This window comes from Chelonoidis abingdonii, chromosome 3, assembly GCF_003597395.2.
Source record: "Chelonoidis abingdonii isolate Lonesome George chromosome 3, CheloAbing_2.0, whole genome shotgun sequence".
NCBI lineage: Eukaryota > Metazoa > Chordata > Testudines > Testudinidae > Chelonoidis > Chelonoidis abingdonii.
This window is the reverse complement of record NC_133771.1, coordinates 3,166,923-3,184,957: the sequence shown is the minus strand read 5'-3', so window position 1 is coordinate 3,184,957 and position 18,035 is coordinate 3,166,923. Positions and strand designations below refer to the sequence as shown.

The 18,035-nt window shown below is 53.9% G+C and overlaps 1 protein-coding gene across 2 annotated transcripts in view; it reads left to right on the top strand.

The window, feature by feature from the left end:
- The first annotated feature begins 209 nt into the window (after window positions 1–209).
- Window positions 210–18,035, top strand: part of KIF3C (kinesin family member 3C) — a 72,340-nt gene continuing 54,514 nt past the window's right edge. For both annotated transcript variants that reach the window (XM_032762369.2, XM_032762368.2), the window contains exon 1: window positions 210–1,806. In XM_032762369.2, the coding sequence (XP_032618260.1) occupies window positions 397–1,806 (1,410 nt within the window). In that variant the 5' untranslated portion in view covers window positions 210–396. The remainder of the gene's footprint in view (window positions 1,807–18,035) is intronic.

Below are 18,035 nucleotides of genomic sequence, written 5' to 3'. Positions count from 1 at the left end.
CGGCGCAGGGGCGGGCGAGGCGATCCCGGCCCCGGAGCGCCCGAGCCGCCTGACCTCGGTGACCGCCCCGAGGGCCGCCTCGGCCCGGGCACCGGCGCCCTAGCGAAGCTCCGTCTCGAATCGCCCCCAGCCCGCGATCTCGCCGGGCCCCTCCCCGTGCCCCGGCCGCGGCGGGCTCCGGATGCCCCGCCATAGGGGGGCTGCGGCGCGGCCAGGGACCGGCGCCCAGTGACGTCCCTGCTCCGAAGAGGCGTCGGGGTAAGTGACTGCAGCATCCGCCGCAGCAGCCGCCTCCCCCACCCGCGGGGGGACACACAAAGCCCGCCCCACGCCCCAGCTCATTGCCCCGAGAGCGGCGAGGGGCCAGCTCTGATCGCGGGGAGCCGGGGGCGCACCATGGCCAACAGACCCAAGACCAGCGAGGCCTTGAAGGTGGTGGCCCGATGCCGCCCCATGAACAGGAAGGAGGAAGCGACCGGGTACGAGAGGATCTTGGAGATGGATGTGAAACTGGGGCAAGTGACCCTCCGGAACCCCAAGGCCGCCCCCGGGGAGCTGGCGAAGACCTTCACGTTCGACGCTGTGTATGACGCCAGCTCCAAGCAGGCGGACCTGTACGATGAGACAGTCAGGCCCCTGATAGACTGTGTCCTGCAAGGATTCAACGGGACCATCTTTGCCTACGGCCAGACAGGCACCGGGAAGACCTACACTATGCAAGGGGCCTGGACGGACCCCGAGAAGAGAGGGATCGTCCCCAACTCCTTTGAGCACATCTTCACCCACATCTCCCGATCCCAGAACCAGCAGTACCTAGTGAGGGCCTCCTACCTGGAGATCTACCAAGAGGAGATCCGAGACCTTCTGGCGAAGGACCAGAGCAAGAAACTGGAGCTGAAGGAGAACCCAGAGACAGGAGTTTACATCAAAGACCTCTCCTCGTTCGTGACCAAGAACGTCAAGGAGATTGAGCATGTCATGAACCTGGGCAACCAGACCCGATCAGTGGGCAGCACCAACATGAATGAGTACAGCTCCCGCTCCCACGCTATCTTTGTGATCACGGTGGAGTGCAGCGAGACCGGCCTGGATGGAGAGGACCACATCCGGGTGGGCAAACTCAACCTGGTAGACTTGGCAGGCAGCGAGCGCCAGAGCAAAATGGGGGGGCCAGGAGAGAGGCCTAAGGAGGCTTCCAAGATTAACCTTTCCCTCTCAGCTCTGGGCAACGTCATCTCTGCCTTGGTCGATGGCAAAAGCACTCACATCCCCTACAGAGACTCCAAGCTGACTCGTCTCCTGCAGGACTCCTTGGGTGGCAATGCCAAGACCATCATGGTGGCCACCCTAGGCCCAGCCTCTCACAGCTACGATGAAAGCTTGTCTACCCTCAGGTTTGCCAACAGGGCAAAGAACATCAAGAATAAGCCAAGGGTCAATGAGGACCCAAAGGACACCCTGCTGCGGGAGTTCCAGGAGGAGATCATCCGGCTGAAAGCCCAGCTGGAGAAGCGAGGGATGCTGAGCAAGAAGAGGAGGCGAAACAGCCGAAGGAAGAAGGTGGTAGATGGAGAGGGCAATACGGAGGCCGAAGGGGAGGAGGACAATGATGATGGCCTGGAGAAGAACATGGAGAATTACTTGAAGGAGCAGAAGGAGAGGCTGGAAGAGGAGAAGGCGGCCATTCAAGATGACCACAGCCTGGTGAGTGAGGAGAAGCAGAAGCTGCTGGAGGAGAAGGAGAAGATGATAGAGGATCTGAGAAAGGAGCAAGAAGCCACCGAGTTACTGGCCATTAAGTACAAGGTAAGTGTCTCTGCTTACTGCACCACCAAAGGTTTGCATGGTCAAGTGGGGAGAGGGGCCCATTTCACTAGCCGTCCTGGTGCACTGCATCCTACAGCCCATGCTGGCTAGTGCACCTGCAGCATTGCACTGCAGGAGCTTGTCTATGTGCTGTCCTGCCATAGATTTCCCCTAGAGTCTCCTGGCCATTGGCTGCCAGGCCCTGCCTTACTCACTTCCCTCTTGCTGGGAGGGGCTGGGGGGAGGGGAGAGCAGTCTGGCAGTGACTGCTCAGCCGTCTCGGCGAAGTCCCCGCCACATGACAAAGCTGTTTGCAGTTGCTCTGTGCGAATTCATACCCAGGACCATGGAGGTGACCTCCCAGATACGCACTGGCCAGCAGAGCCTGGGGGGCAATGACAACCAATTGCAACCCACGGTTCCAAATGCCTCCTATTGTCTTCTGTCCTTCCTTGCAGCAGGTCCGTAACTGGTCTGCGAGCAAGGAGAGGTAGACCAATCGCAGCAGCACGCCTCTTCAGGGCAGCACTGTCCCACCCCTGCTGGAGCCTGGGAACCCCAGTGATTCCCCACACATCATATCTCCCCTCACCCTCTGCTTGACCTCCCCTCGCCCACAGATTGGAGCAGCCAGGAAGTGGGAGGGGGGTTCATTTTACCCCGCTTGGCTGCATTGCTGCTGCTGAGCTGAGACTTTGATGCTCTGTTTGAAAGCAGGACCTACTGTCCCTGCATGGGAGCCCGAGGCTGGGCCAGCTGGTGGCTCAGTCACTGGGACAGTGTGTCTGGGGTGTGGCTCGTGGTCTGACATACAATGCTCACGCCCAGTGCATGCAGCGCTTTGCAGAGCGCTGGAGAGCACCTTGGGGGAACCTACCCCGGGTCTGTGTTTTCTAAGCTTAGTGCAGCTAGCACATTCCAGCCAGAGCACTCACATCACTGCCAAGGGGGCTCCACACCATTGCCTCCAGCTGGGGAAACCGAGGCACATACTTCCCCAAGGTCTCAGAGCAAGTCTGCTCTAGAGCTGCGGCAAGAACCCAGGAGTCCTGACTCTCAGCCCCATGCTCGGTCCATTAAACCACAGCTGCCCTCCTACGACTTTCTCTGAACAGAATCCCCAGGCCAGAGCCCTGGCCCAGCACCCCTCCATTAACTTCCAGGCAGCCGCCCCTGCTTACCTTAGTGGGGAATGGGAGCCTGGCCCTCCCATGCCGCACCCTCCCTAGAACCGGCTACTGGTGGCCATGGTTCTGGTACAAGCGTTACCTCTGCCTGGCACCTCGCCCAGCCTTTTGGAGAGCGGCACCCCAGTGCGCCTGTATGAGTGCAGAGCACCCTCGCCGGGCAAGGGCTTTGCCACCCAAACCCCCTTCCTCCCCCCCCCCCCCCCCCGCCCTTGTCTGGGATGGAGACGCCTGCTGGCCCTGGGCTGTCAGTGCAGGTCCCCGCAGGCTGCCCCCTCCCCTCGCTGTGTGTTTCTGTTGTGGGCGTGGAGGAGACTGAGTGGTGCGTTTGGGGGCTGGAGTGGGGTTCAGGATCAGGTGTGTTTCCTGGTGGTTAACGCCCTAGGAGCTGGAGGACGCTGGTGTGGTTTGTTAACTCCTGGCAGCCCAGTGTAGCAGGCGTGAATGTTACGTGTGATCTCTTTGGAGGAGCTGCTGCTTTCCCTCTGGGGGTAGTTTTGGGGACCGGTGTGTATTTGGGCAGGATTCCTGAAGGCTACAGCCATCAAGCCACCACATGGGAAGCTTGGGCTGAAATCAGCAAAAATCCTTGATGCAGAGAAAGGTTCCTCTTTGGGTCAGTCCCAGAATCCTGCAGGGCCTGGTGGGTTTACAGAGTGGTGCTGTGGCCCGTGGGCATTGGGAGCCCAGTCAGGGCTCCTGCTGAGGGTCCGGATGTGGCAGCAGGTCAATACAGCACCAAGGGGCCCAGGTACAATGATGGGTCAGTGGTCTCCAGAACCCAGCTGGAGCAAAGAGTCAGTGCTGTGTGTGGAGCACTGGATTAATGCTGCACCCAGTTGCCCACTTAGAAAGGCAGCTCTCTGCCACCCTCCCCCCGGGACCTCCGCCTGCTCCGGGTTATTATTCTCCATCTGGACAGGAGCAGCCTGGCCGCGCTGCCCAAGGCAAGGACCATCGCACCGAGCAATGCTGGCTTCCTGGGTGCTGGGTCCAGGTCTGATCAATAGTAAGGGTGTCTTGCCCAGTTAGCTCGGGCCATTATGAGGGGCTGCTCTAAAGCATCATGTTGCAGCTGCTGCTGGAGGGAAAAGACTAGACTGAGGAGACCACTGGTCGGCATTTCCTGTGTTCCACCGTAATCCAGTATGTGAGGAGGAGCCGCTGCTCAGGGCTGAGGTGCATTGGCAGAGCAGCCGTGTGTTGAGGGGGGAGGATCCCAGGCCTGGCACAGTGGGCAGGGCTGCAGGTAGGGAGGACCAGGGGTAGCTATGGGCTGACTTTGAGATGCATCAGCAGATTGTAGGAGAAGGTGGGGAACACAGGGCTGGAATAGCAGGAGTTGCTCAGGGGAAAGATCTGCTGAGGACCCGCTCTGCATTTTGCCTCGGTCAAGCTCTGTTGGTTGTTAGGCCCCCAAGTTTTGTAACCTTTGATCTGCTCACTAATGTGTCTGCAGCTTGAGCGCTTCCTCCCAGGGAGGCAAAGCAGCGTATTGAAAGAGCTCGCCGGCAGTGGACACAAAATCCCAAGTCATGGGGCTGGGCCTCTCACCTTCCAGATCCTGGGTGGACCAAGTGGGCAGGTGGCCAAGGCCTGGGTATTAATGAGAAAGCTGCACCAAGCCTTGGGCCGGAGCTGTCCAAGCAGGAAGTGGCTCAGAGGTTTAGAGGCCCAGAATTCAGATACTCTTATTTCAGAAGCATGGGTCCTTCAGCCCAGGAATCACCTGTGAGCTGCACCTGACCAGGGCTGATTCGATCCAGGAATGAGCAGAGGCATGTGAGCCCGTCCCTCCTCCACCTTCCCCCCATGTCTTGCAGTGTTCTGCAGCGCCCCTCAGACTGCACAGCTCGCCGCAGGCTGGTCCAGGCTGTCTGAACAGGGCACTGGCCATCCTTTGCCTCCAGCTCCTGGTCCCTGCAAATCCTCCTGGAAACGTCCCTCCCTCTCGACCCTCGGGTCTGCCATTGTGTGGCAGAGGGTGGCAGCCTCTCTGCATCCCCGTTCATGGGTGCCATGACCTGCCAGCCTCTTCTGCGCTCTTCTGCTCTGCTTTTCCTTGTTCAGCCCTAGGCCCTTTGTTCTGCTGATAATGGCTGTTAATACCCCAGTGTTGTGGAGCGGTGCAGTGCAGACCCTCCCTGCACTCTGCCAGCCCCTGCTGCATGGGGCTGCTGGCAGTGTCTGTCTCTCTCTCTCGCAGGGGGCCTGTTTTGGCATCAGACCCATTTCCACACTGGGCTCTCCGGTGTATGCTGCTGGCTGTCTGTTAATGAGCTCCCTGACCCCCACAATCACATTTCCCTCTCCCCCCATCACCTTGCCAGCTGTGCACGGTCTGGGCCCAGTCCTGGAGGCCTGGCTTAGTTAATGTTCCAGTTATCTCAGTGGAAGGGAGGCCGATGGCAGCCCCAAATGGGGGCGATTCTCCACCCTCTTGCCCAGGTGTTGCTGTCTCAGTCACTGTGTGTACCAGGTGTCATCCTGCCTTGGGCTGGAGGCCGCATTGCTGCTGTGTGGTGCCCTTGGCCTGGCCTCTCCAGCTATTCGCCCACTTCCCACCTGTTCTCATGCGGGGATGCTGCTCCTCCTGGTCTCTAGGAGGCAGACGGGGGCAGCCTGGTTTACACACTGCCCACGATTGCAGCTTGGACGCCAGCCATGCACTGGGGACTTGGACGTGGGTTCCACGGGTGACCAGGGGAGGCGTGCCGGGGAGAGGGGCTCCAGCTTCCTGGATGGGCAAGGCTGGCGCTGCCAGGAACTTTATGTTCATTGGGCTGGAGTGCCGGGCAAGGCACTAGGAGTCTGAGTGAGTCTATGGAGAAGTCCTGCCACCTGTCCCAGTGTTTGCAGAACAGCCCTGAGTGCTCCCCCTGTTCCATAGGGCTGGCCTCCCCTGTGCCCACACAGACAGACCCCCCAGGGGCCCAGCAGCTCATGTTCCCACAGGACCAGGGGCTGGGCGAGTGTCTGCATTCCCAGTGTTCTCTGGCTGGTGTAGTGCCTTGTGAGGCCATCCCCTTTCGCTGGGACGTGACCGGTGCCATGTGGCAGCCTGGCGCTGAGACTCATGGAGGTGGAACTGCCAGTCTCACCTGCTGGACTCTCCGAAATGTGCTCTGCAGATCAGCGGCTCCTGCCCTCCCCTGTAAGCGCCTGCTGGTGGTTCAGGGACACTCCAGGCTCCCCCTCTGGACTGTAATGTTGAGCCTTCGTGCTGGGCACCAGCCTCGCATGCATCCCTCTGTGACCCACCAAGCAGCACCGGCTGCTTCCAGCCCCATGGTGGGGAGAGCGGTCCCAGCCCCGCAGCAGTTTACACTGGAGCCGAGGGTCTGCAGCAGGCTCTGCGGCAGGTTTGCAGCACCTGCGAAGAGGAGACAGTGGGCGCTGGGTGGTGCAGCTGAGGTCTTAGGGGGCATTAAGAGAAGAGGGTGGCCTAGTGCTTTGGAGGGGGCAGGTGTCGGGACCTTGGGGGGTGGAGGCTCCTTCCTGCCTAGCCATAGTCTCAGGTTCCCCTTCCACTCTACCTGGTTGGCTACTGTGCCCTTGGCTGCCTTTTCTTCCTTGGGGGACGTCAGCACCTCTCTGAATGAGACCCTTGGGTAGGGTAACAGCTGGGGCGTTCTTGCAGGAGCTGCAGTAATAACGCCGTCTGGTCGTCAGAACAGTGAGTCTGGGGATGCGGGGGTTGATATTTAAACTGGAGAGAGTGTTTCCCTCCAGACTGCAGGGTCTCTGGGCATGCCACTATGTGAGCAAAGGTGGGTTCATTCTAGCAGCCGGTTCCGTGGAATCCTCTCCCCTGCCCCACCAGGAGACACAGGGCCACTGTGTCCTCTCACTGCTGAGAAATGAGAGAGGCAGGGACAGAGGCTGGCTGGATCTGCATCTCCTTCCCCTTTGTACCAACTTCCTCTCCTGCTGCCAGACGTGGGCTAGCAGGGCACCACCTCGTTTGCACTTCAATTATATTTGATGATTTGTATTGTAATAGCGTCCAGGGGCCCACAGAACAACAGAGACAGTGCCTGCCCCAAAGAGCTTCCAGGCAAGACGAGACACCAGCCGGATTCAGACAGACTGCTGGGAGAGCACAAGGAAATGAGAAGACAGAGGCTAGGACAAGAAGCAATGGGCTTAAATTGCAGCAAGGGCGGTCTAGGTTGGACACTTGGAAAAACTTCCTACCTATCAGAGTGGTTAAGCACTGGAATAAATTGCCAAGGGAGGCTGTGAAATCTCCATCACTGGGGATTTTTGAGAGCAGGTTAGACAAACACTTGTCAGGGATGGTCTCGATAATACTTAGTCCTCCAGTGAGTGCAGGGGACTGGACGTGATGACCTCTCAAGGTCCCTTCCAGTGCTGTGATTGTATGATTCTGAACAGCATGGTAGGCTGTGGTCTCAGCTGCCAAACCGCTGTCACGTTTTTTTGGGCGTCATAGCAGAGATGTGTTCTACAGAGGGTTTTGAAGGATAATGAAGTAGTTTTGTGGACCTCCCATGTGAAGGACAGCCTGGGAGAAAGCATGGAGGGGCATGTTGGGAAATGTAGTGAATGGGCGCTGGTGGTGGGTGCCGTGGGCCGAGCAGAGATGTGTGTCGGGGGGACTAGGCTGTGAAGGGCCTTGGAAACGAAGTAGTTTGTGTTTGGTGTGATGGAGAGGGGAAGTCCTGAAAGCTTAGAGCGTCTTCACAAAAGCGCCACAGAAGCTGCACCAATGCAGCGTTTCAAGTGTGGACGTGCCCTGAGACACAACCTGGATGTGAAGACCTGGAGAAAGGTCCAGTTCAAAGGTGATGCCCGGGTTATGGGCTGGAGTGACGGGAAGCATAGTGGTGATGCCCACAGTGATGGATAAACCAGAGATGGGTGAGGGCTTGGGGGCAAAGATTAGGAACTTTGTTTTAGTCGTGTTGAGCTTGAGCTCCTGGCTGGACATCCACGAGGAGATCTTGGAGAGACGGGCCAAGATTTCAGTTTGGATAGAGAGATGGGTCCAGGCTGGTGGGGTAGATCTGTGAGCTGCTGGTATGGAGGCAATTGCAGAAGTGGTGCTTGCAAATAAAACTGCTCAGAGACCAGGTGCTGAGGGTCCTCCCATCCCCGTCCCAGTGGTCCCACCTGGCCTAGGGGTCTATGCATCCCCAGTCTCCTCTTCCAGCCACGACTCCAGGCAGCCACCTCCTGGCTCCACAGGTCACTCTGATGTGGAGCAGACCAGGTGACTCGTTTTGTCAATAACTAACAGGCCTTAAAGTGGAGGTCCTCAATCTGTGGGGTGCACCGCTCTAGCAAGGCAAAGAGGAATGTTTGGGGGATGTGGCTGGGGCCCAGGCAAGCCCCCATGGAGGATGGAGAGGGAGTGCCACCCAGCTCCGCTCCTGGCCCTGGCCCTGTACCCGGGGTCTGGCTGCCAGCCCCGCGTCCAGGGATCCAGCTGCTGGCCCTGCTCCCGGGGCTCCACTTCTGGCCACAGCTGCTGTCCTCATGGCTGGGGATCTAGCTGCTGACCCCACTCCTGGAGCTCTGCCCGTGGCTGTGGCTCCGGCTCCGTTCCTGCCCCCACCTCCAGCTAGGGCCCCAGCATTGGCCTGCTTACCCCTATCCGCATCTCCCTCACAGAGCCAGGGGGCACACACAGGAGCAAGGGGGACACATGTTAAAAAGATTGGGGACCACTGCCTTAAAGGGACAGCGTGGCCTCCGACCATTTCAGCTCCCCAACTCCTCCATTACCTGGGGAGCATTTATTTGACCCTTGGCCTCATGCAAGCAGGCAAGATGAGATCTTAGGATCCATGGGGCTGCCCCCAGCGCTTGTTACAGTGGCCTCTGGAGACCGGCCGTGGGTCCCTCTGGCTGGCAGCCGGGCAGTGGGTGCGCACAGATGCCGGGGGGGTGCGGGGGAGGAAAGGGGAGGCGGGGGTCATGGAATGTGGCGTTGCCGTGAATGGAGCTCTGTGTCTGGCACAGTCCTTCACTCATTTAACAAGCATAATGCCCATTAGCGAGCGTTTCACTGCACGCAGCCAATGGGGACGACGTGCTCCAGGGATAAAGGGGGCTGTTGTGCTCGCCAGAGAGCTGCACGCATGCGCAGGCGTGAACACAGACAGACACACAGGAATGCTCTCCGTTACCGTCCCCTCCCATCCCCCCTCCCCGACTCTGTCCTTCTGGTCAGGTTGCTCACGTGTATTTCCCCACACCGGGCGAGCAGATGCAAAGGCCACGTTCACGCCCAAAGCGATGCTGGTCCCCGAGCATTAGTCCATCCCCCCCTCAGCCACTCCAACCCATGTAGCTATCCCTAAGACGTTCCTTTTCCAGTCAGCAGTGCCGCGCCCCAGGCATAGTGCCATCCCCTGCCAGAAGAGAAGGCAACGACCATCCCTCATCTCTTCCTGCTTTCAGTAGGACACCCTTGTGATGTCTCAGGGGCTCCCCTGGCTGGCAGCCCCTTGGCATAGCCTGAGTTTGATTTTTGGGGTGCATACAAGGGCTCTGCTCCTTGGGCAAAAGCTGGTACAGCCCATGGGACATGGGAAGGGGAATTCAGCCTATGGCCTTCAATGACCACACGTGGTCAGGACCTTCACAGGCACCACCTCCAGCAGCGCTGCGTCCCCTAGCACTGTGCTGGGGCATTTGTTCATGGCTGACGCAGTGGAGGGAGTGTCACGTGCGGGGCAGGGGGAGATCTCCGACCAGGCCAGACCAGTCTGGTGCTTTTCAAAGCTCAGGGCTTGCTGGGAAATGAGGGAGTTTGATTCCCAGGACTATCCCATTGCCTGGGGGGACATGTTGAAAGACCCTCTTGGACTCCAGTTATGGCTCTGGGTGGCTGCACTCCCCTGGATCCAGAGCTCCGTGTCTGACTCAGATCTGCTCTGGGCAGGGGGAGGAGGAGTGAGCACTGACTGCAGCCTCTGAAGTCCATGGATCACAGGAGTGGAACTTGCTGAAAGCCTCACGTCCAATATCTGAGATCAAGAAAAACCATCCCTTCCTGGCTCTCCTGTGCTTCGCCCCTTTGTGACACAAGGTCACAAGGAAACTGGACCTCTCCACAAAAATGGAGCCAGTATAGACACCTGGGTACCTCAGTTTGGGTTGGAGCCAGGCAGAGAGCAGTGCTTGGCTCCCGTGCTCCCCAGTGAAGTGTGAGAGGGCGAAGTCCTTCCCAGTGACCTATCTGGCTGGCCCAGAGGCACTGGAGACCACGAGTGATCCAACGGGAGCACAAACGGGAACTGAACAACGTTCGACCCTGCAGTTCTGCGATGTCAAAACCACTGTAGTCCATGGCAGGATGTCACTTGGGAACAGCTCATTGCCACAGGCTGGCTGGTCCCTGGAAGGGAGTTGGGCCTCAGTCGCCTAGGAGGGGCCTTCTTTATTGACAACGAGCCCCACCCAGCCCACCTGGAAGTCATCAGCTGCCTCGGTGGCTAGTTGGCAGCTGAATAGTTAATGGCACCTGGACTTGATAAAAGGCTGCCAGAGTGCAGGTGGAGAAAGGTGCTCCTGGAGCGAGGAGGCTCCTAAGGAGAGGTTAACCCAGGGAAAGGAGCTTGGAGGGGGCCCTGCCAAGAGCCACCTGCTGCCACGGGGCTTGAGGGGACTCTGCCTCAGCCATAGCCTGTTGGGAAGCAGCACACGGAGCCAGAGCCTCCAGGGAGCAAGCGCTGGGAGGAGTGGCTCTGTGAAAGGGACCTGGAGGTAGCGAGAGGTAGGAAGTGGCCCCGGGGAAGGAGCAGTGAGTCTGAGGAAGCAGCCCTTAGCTGCTTAATACAGGGCCCCAGAAACCCAAGTAGGGGGACCTGGGTCCCCCTGCCAGCCACCAAGGATTGGGGCAACAAGAACTGTGGAGCCCAGGATGAGGCTAAGGCCTGGGATAAGGTTTATTAATAGATGCAGAGGCCAGAAGGGGCCATAGCAATTGTCTGGCCTGACCTGTATAGCACAGGCCAGAGAACTGCTCCTAGATCATTGACTTCTGTTTGGTTGGACCCTTTATTACCCTGGAAGGGGATGAGATTGGCGAGAGGGCTGAGTTGTGAGACAGGGCAAACCACCGCAGGCTCAGGGGGCCACAAGGGACTATGCAGGCTACTGAGTGACACCCCCCTGCACACAAGTTCTTTATAATGGGGGTTGTCAACCTTTTCCTTTCTAAGGCCCCCACTCAACGTGCTGTAAAACCTCCACAAGCCGCCTGTGTCACAATAGCTGGTTTTCTTTTTATAAAAGCCAGGACCAGTGTTGGGGGGTAGCAAACAGGGAAATTGCCTGGGGCCCCATGTCATAGGGAGCCCCATGAAGCTAAACTGCTCAGGCTTTGGCTTCAGCCCCAGGTGGTGGGGCTCAGGGCTTTGGGCTTCAGTCCCATGCAGTGGTGCTTTGGCTTTCTGCCCCGGGCCTCAGTGAGTCTGATGCTGGCCCTAGTTGACGGACCCCCTGAAATCTGCTCACGGGGCCCTGGACCCCTGGTGGGGAACCGCTGCTGTGTAAGAAGCCAGGTGAGGCATTGAGCAGTATGTCAGTACCTAAGGCGAAGGGATGGAGATGTGAGCAGTTACTGGTACAACTGATAACTCAGGCAAGGGCAATTCATGGTGAGAAATTGACTTAAAGCCGCGCAAAACAGCGGATGTTTGCGGCACTTGTGAGCTGGCTGCTCCCCAAATGAAATTGCTGGAAAGCAGCAAAAGAACAAACGTGCTTCTAGTTACAGCTGCATAGAAGCGTATAAAGACTGGTGAGACGGAGAGCAAGCAGCAGAGCCCAGGTCTGTTTGTTGTAGGTACACAGGCCCTCACCACAGACGAGCTGCAGTATCAAGCATGCAGTGAAATTAACCGCTTTGTAAAAGTGTGTTTTGCTCTTAGTTCAAACAGCAAATAAATAAATAGTGGCAGTACCTCAAAACCTCCTGATGCAGCACTAAGCTCTGATGATGCAGGGAATTTTTTTGTTGAGCCTCTTGATAAATTGACAAAACAAGACTCTGCAAGAGATTAGTGTGTGACAATGGAAATGAACAAAAAGTGAATTTCAAAGCAGATCCGGGAGCTGAGTGCAACATAATCACAGGCAATCTGATTAGCGGTTGCCTGATGTGACCCGTGAATAGTAAGTGTGTTTTAACAGGCTCGTGTGTGAAAGCAGCATAGGTTGTACATGTAAGGAAAGTTACCACTCAGACACTGAAAGAGGAGAATATGAAGTCCCCTATGAGCTAGAGTTGATGAGCATTCTGAATATGCAGATGATCACATGAGTCTATAACTTCCAGGGTAATAAAGGGTCTAATCAAACAGAAGTCTAATGATATGCGGGTCCAGCTGCAAAAGAGATTCTTAAAGAATTTGATGAAGTATTTAACATATTCTATCCTCCGTGGTGATAGAGACTCTAGAAAGCTGCCAAAATACAGGTGCTGGGGGAATTCATAGATTCCAAAGCCAGAAGGGTCGACTGATCGCCGAGTCCGGCCTCTTGTGTAGCACAGGCCATAGGACTTCCGCTAAAACAGTCATAGATCCGATCTTTTAGAGAAACATCCAAGCGCAATTTAAAAATGGCCAGTGATGGAGAATCCACCAGTTCCCAATGATTGTTCCAAAGTGTCGTGAGAACTGAGCAGTAAAGGAAAAGCTCCAACTGGACGGTAAAACTAGATGGTGTTGAGTGAACACAAGGCTCAGTGGTATGATCACTGTAATAAACTCAAACCAGTGGCGGGTTTGTAGAGATCCAAAAGAATAAGCCCGTGTAGTGGGGTACCTACCCCACACAGGTGGTGAAAGGGCTCATGTGGGCCTCAGAGGCCAACTACCCCACCCACAGGGTGCAACCTGCTGAGGTAGATGGCCTCTAACTAATGACACCCCAATGTGAAGGGGGGTGGTGGTGCTCTAAACAGGAAGTTTAGAGCAGTCGGGGGCTCAGGGAGAGAGGAAGGTATTCTTCAGTCGCTCTCCTGGTAGTAGGGAGTGGAGAGACCTGTGGAGAACTGGAAGGCTCTGGCAGGGTGAGGAAAAAGTCAGGGAAGAGCATGGTAGGAAGAAGTCCAGGGATGTAGCAGCCAGAAGTTTGGTGGAGTGAACCTTGACTGCCTGTCTCAGGGTCCCCGGTCTGGAACCCAATATAGAGGGTGGGCTGGGGTTCCCCTACCAGCCACTGGTAAGGTGGCATCAAGTCCCTCAGCAGGGGCAATAGAGTAGAGGAAGCTGAGAAAAGGGTGTATGAACCACTGGGCCTAGAATGGAGGGCAGCAGACCATAATTTTGCTTTTGCTGGACTTCCTGTTGCCCTGGAGAGGTGGGACCAAAGTGTGACCTGAGGTTGATCGCCACAGGACTAGAGGAGCATTGACAGGCGGTGCTAGCAGGGGAAAGCCTGCTGTGTAATGCCCAGCAGTGAGGGGCGCTCCAGCAGTGAGTTGACTCTGCTCCAGCCCACTAGATGTAAGGGCCACCTCGTGAGAACCATTGAGGAGGTCACGTCTGGACTTCACAATAAAGAGTGACTTCACTTTTGGGTGCAAGTCAGAGATAGAGAAAGCACACAGCTTTGCACCTGCAGCGCCCTATTTTGGGTAGCATGGGGAGCAGGGACTCTGAAAAAGGTTTGAGGATTGCAGTGGACAGTCTACTGAACATGAGCTCCCACTGCCATGCTGTGGCAAAAACGGCAAGGCGGAGACGTGTAAACAGGAGCAGTGACTAGGAAGAGGGTGGGGATTTTTTTACTTCTGTATGTGGCATTGGTGAGAGTAATATTGGAATGCTACCTCCAGTTCTGGTGTCCACATCTCAAAAAAGATGCTAGAAAGCTGGAGACAGTGCAGAGAAGAGCCACAAACATGATTGGAGGGCTGGAGAAAATGCCTTACTGTGAAAGGGCTCGATCTGTTTAGCTTATCAAAAAGAAGATGGAGAGGGTGACTTGATTATTGTGTGTGAGTCTTTCATAGGGAGGAAATAACAGCTACTAGAGTGCCCTTTAACTTAGTGGAGAAAGGCAGAACATAAGAGTGGCCACACTGTGTCAGACCAAAGGTCCATCTAGCCCAGTATCCTGTCTTCTGACAATGGCCAGTGCCAGGTGCCCCAGGAGGGAATGAACAGAACAGGGACTCATCCAGTGATCCATCCCCTGTCGCCCATTCCCAGCTTTGGCAAACAGAGGCTAGGGACACCGTCCCTGCCCATCGTGGCTAATAGCCATTCATGGACTTATCTTCCATGAATTTATTTAGTTCTTTTTTGAACTCTGTTATAGTTGTGGCCTTCACAACATCCTCTGGCAAGGAGTTCCACAGGTTGACACTGTGCTGGGTGTAGAAATACTGCCTTTTATTTGTTTTAAACAAGAACAAGAACCAACAGCTGGAAGCTGAAACCAGACAAATTCAAATTAGAAATAAAGCACAAATTTTTATTAGTGAGAGTGTTACCATAATGTCACAGAGGGTGATTAACCATTGGCACAAACTACCAAGTGATTCTCCATCCCTTGGTGTCTTCAGATCAAGACTTTCTGGATTATTGTGTTTGGCTACAACAGCATTTCCTAGGCTCAGTACAAGGATAATGGTGAAATTTAATGGCCTGTGCCGGAGGTCAGACTTGAGGATCCAGAAGTTCCGTTTAGGATTCTGTGAAGCTAGATCTTTCAACGATCTCCCTTGGGATTGCCTCAGCCCCTAAGATGTCCAGGGTATCATGTTCTGGATTTTGAGAGTCTGGGTGGGATGGATGTAATCAGTGATGATCTGGGGGGATGGGGGGAATCAAGAGAATGAGACACGGGGATGTTCTGCAGTGAGCTAAAGGAAAAGCCTTAAACTGAACAGGAAGAAATGTCAGCTCCTGGTCTGTAAGAAACACATACATTGACTGGGCCCAAGAAAGGTGGCGGCTGTTACTGTATAAATGGAGGGAGCCCAGAATGCCTAGGGCCTGTGAAAAGATTGGCAGCTCATCACATTCATCCCTAGTCTTTACATTTAGTGCCCCGCTCCCAGGGCTGCTGGAGAACAGCGTAGGATGCTGCTGGAGCAACTGAGAAAAGCAGGATTATTTAAAACAAGTGCACCAAAGCCCCAGTACTGGAATGTATTGAGACTAAGAAAAAGCCTAAGATCTCAGCTGGCTGTTTCCATTTCACCTTAGCCTGCAATCCTGCAAAATGACTGCAGTGGCATTTGCTTCCAGACCACTCCCTGCAGGACCAGAGAACGGTGTTCAGATAGCAGAAGGAAATGCTGTCAGGTTTGTTTCTGGCTGTGAGCATTTTCGTCCCTATGTTTATAGACAGAAACTGGTCAAGGTCGAAATTGTTGGAAGCCACAGGACAGCAACTAAACAGCAGTGAGTCACCAGGACCAGATGGGATTCACCCAAGGGAACTGAAGGAATTCAAATGTGAAATTGTAGGACTACTCACTATCATCTGTAACCTCTCATTTAAATCAGCTTCTGTACCAAATGACTGGAGGATAGCTAATGTGATGACAATTTCTAAAAAGGGCTCCAGAGGGGATCCCAGCAATTACAGTCGTGTAAGCCTGACTTCAGTACCGGGCAAACTGGTTGAAATGATAGTAAAGAACAAAACTGTCAGACACATAGATGAACATAATTTGTTGGGGAAGAGTCAACATGGTTTTAGTAAAGAGAAATCATGCCTCACCAATCTACTAGAATTCTTTGAGCGGGGCAACAAGCATGTGGACAAGGGGGATCCAGTGGCTATAGTGTACTTATATTTTCAGAAAGCCTTTGACAAGGTCCTTCACCAAAGGCTCTTAAGCAAAGTAAACTGTCATGAGATCAAAGAGAAGGTTCTCTCATGGATTGGTAACTGGTTAAAAGTTAGGAAACAAAGGGTAGGAGTAAATAGTCAGTTTTCAGAATTGAGAGAGGTAAATAGTGGTGCCCTCCAAGGGTCTGTACTGGGCCCAGTGCTGTTCAACACATTCATAAATGATCTGGAAAAGGGGTAAACAGTGAGGTGGCAAAATTTGGAGATGATACAAAACTACTCAAGATAGTTAAGTCCCAGACAGACTGTGAAGAGCTACAAAAGGATCTCACAAAACTGGGTGACTGGGCAAGAAAATAGCAGATGAAATTCAATGTTGATAAATGGAAATTAATGAAATTGGAAAATGTAATCCTATCTAGACATATAAAATGATGCGTCTGAATTAGCTGTTACTACTCAAGAAAGAGATCTTGGAGTCACTGTGGATAGTTCTCTGAAAACATCGACTCAATGTGCAGCGGCAGTCAAAAAAGTGAACAGAATATTGGAAATCATAAAGAAAGGGATAGATAATAAGACAGAAACTATCATATTGTCTCTGTATAAATCTGTGGTACGTCCACACCTTGAATACTGTGTGCAGATGTCATTGCCCCATCTCAAAAAAGATCTATTGGAATTGGAAAAGGTTCAGAAAAGGGCAATGAAAATGATTAGGGGTCTGGAACAGCTGCCATGTGAGGAGAGATTAATAAAACTGGGACTTTTCAGCTTGGAAAAGAGACAACTAAGGAAGAATATGATAGAGGTCTATAAAATCCTGTCTGGTATGGAGAAAGTGAATAGGGAAGTGTTATTTACTCCTTCTCATAACACAAGAACAAGGGTCCGCCAAATGAAATTAATAGGCAGTAGGTTTAAAACAAAAGGAAGTATTTCTTCTCACGATGCACAGTCAACCTGTGGAACTCCTTGCCAGAGGATGTTGTGAAGGCCATGACTATAATGGGGTTCAAAAAAGAACAAGATAAATTCATGGAGAATAGGTCCATCTATGGCTATTAGCAAAGATGAGCAGGGATGGTGTTCCTAGCTTCTGTTTGCCAGAAGCTTGGAATGGGTCACTTGATGATTCCCTGTTCTGTTCATTCCCTCTGGGGCACCTGGCATTGGCCACTGTCAGAGGACAGGATACTGGGCTAGATGGACCTTTGGTCTGACCCAGTTTGGCCGTTCTTATGTTACCTGTTGTACAAAGCTGCACCTAGGCCTCAGAAAATGATCATGCAGTTGCACAAATTAGCACAAGTATGCATTAAATGTGAAGTGCAGGCCCAGTAGGGAGTCTCTTAAAGTAGGCATGCTTTGACCTATAAATAGGGAAAAGAAGAAGCTGCAGGAAAAGGAGTTTGAAGCAAGTCTGAGTCGAGTGCTGCCCATTTCTGAAACAAAATATGACAAGCTCAAAAGAGAAACTCAAAATGGCCCAACTTTACAAGAGTAACTCTAGGGCCAGCAGGAAGCACCCAGGCGCCTCAAAGCATCGAAGCATGATGGGACTGGAGAGAGATGGAATTCTGTACAGAGGGCGTTATCTCATCGTACCCAACCTGAGGTCTGAAATAGAGCACAATCCACTATACCTCACTGGGTATTCAGAATGGTAAGAAGAGAGCTCAGTTCTGGCCAGGCATGAGTGCTGCTGTCGAAGGTAAGGTGTCAGAGTATAAAATATGCAGGAAGCAGAACGCCAAAGTCACCCAGTCACTGACTGTGATGGGAGCAGCAAATAGGTTTCAGAAGCCCCTTGTTTCAGAGGTCATAGCTACTGGCAGATGTCTAAAGAAGAGGCAGGATGCTCCTGTCATTGGTATGGGTTTCAGGTCATTTACTTGATGGCTTTTGTAACCTGGACATTTATTCCAGGTACGGAGGGACTTTGGTGCTGTAGACCAGTGGTTCTCAACCAGGGGTACATGTACCCCTGGAGGTACGCAGGGGTCTTCCTGGGGGTGTTTGCCTGGTTTTACAACAGGCTACATAAAAAGCACTAGCAATGTCAGTACAAACTAAAATTTCAGTAGTGTTTCTACTGCTCTAGAGACTCCACTGACATGTAAGTACAGTAGTTCTATCCTAATGGATTTATTTTAGACCTATATGGTAAAAATGAGCAAATCAGCAATATTTCAGCACTAGTGTGCGGTGACACTTTTGTATTTGGATGTCTGATTTTTATAAGCAAGTAGG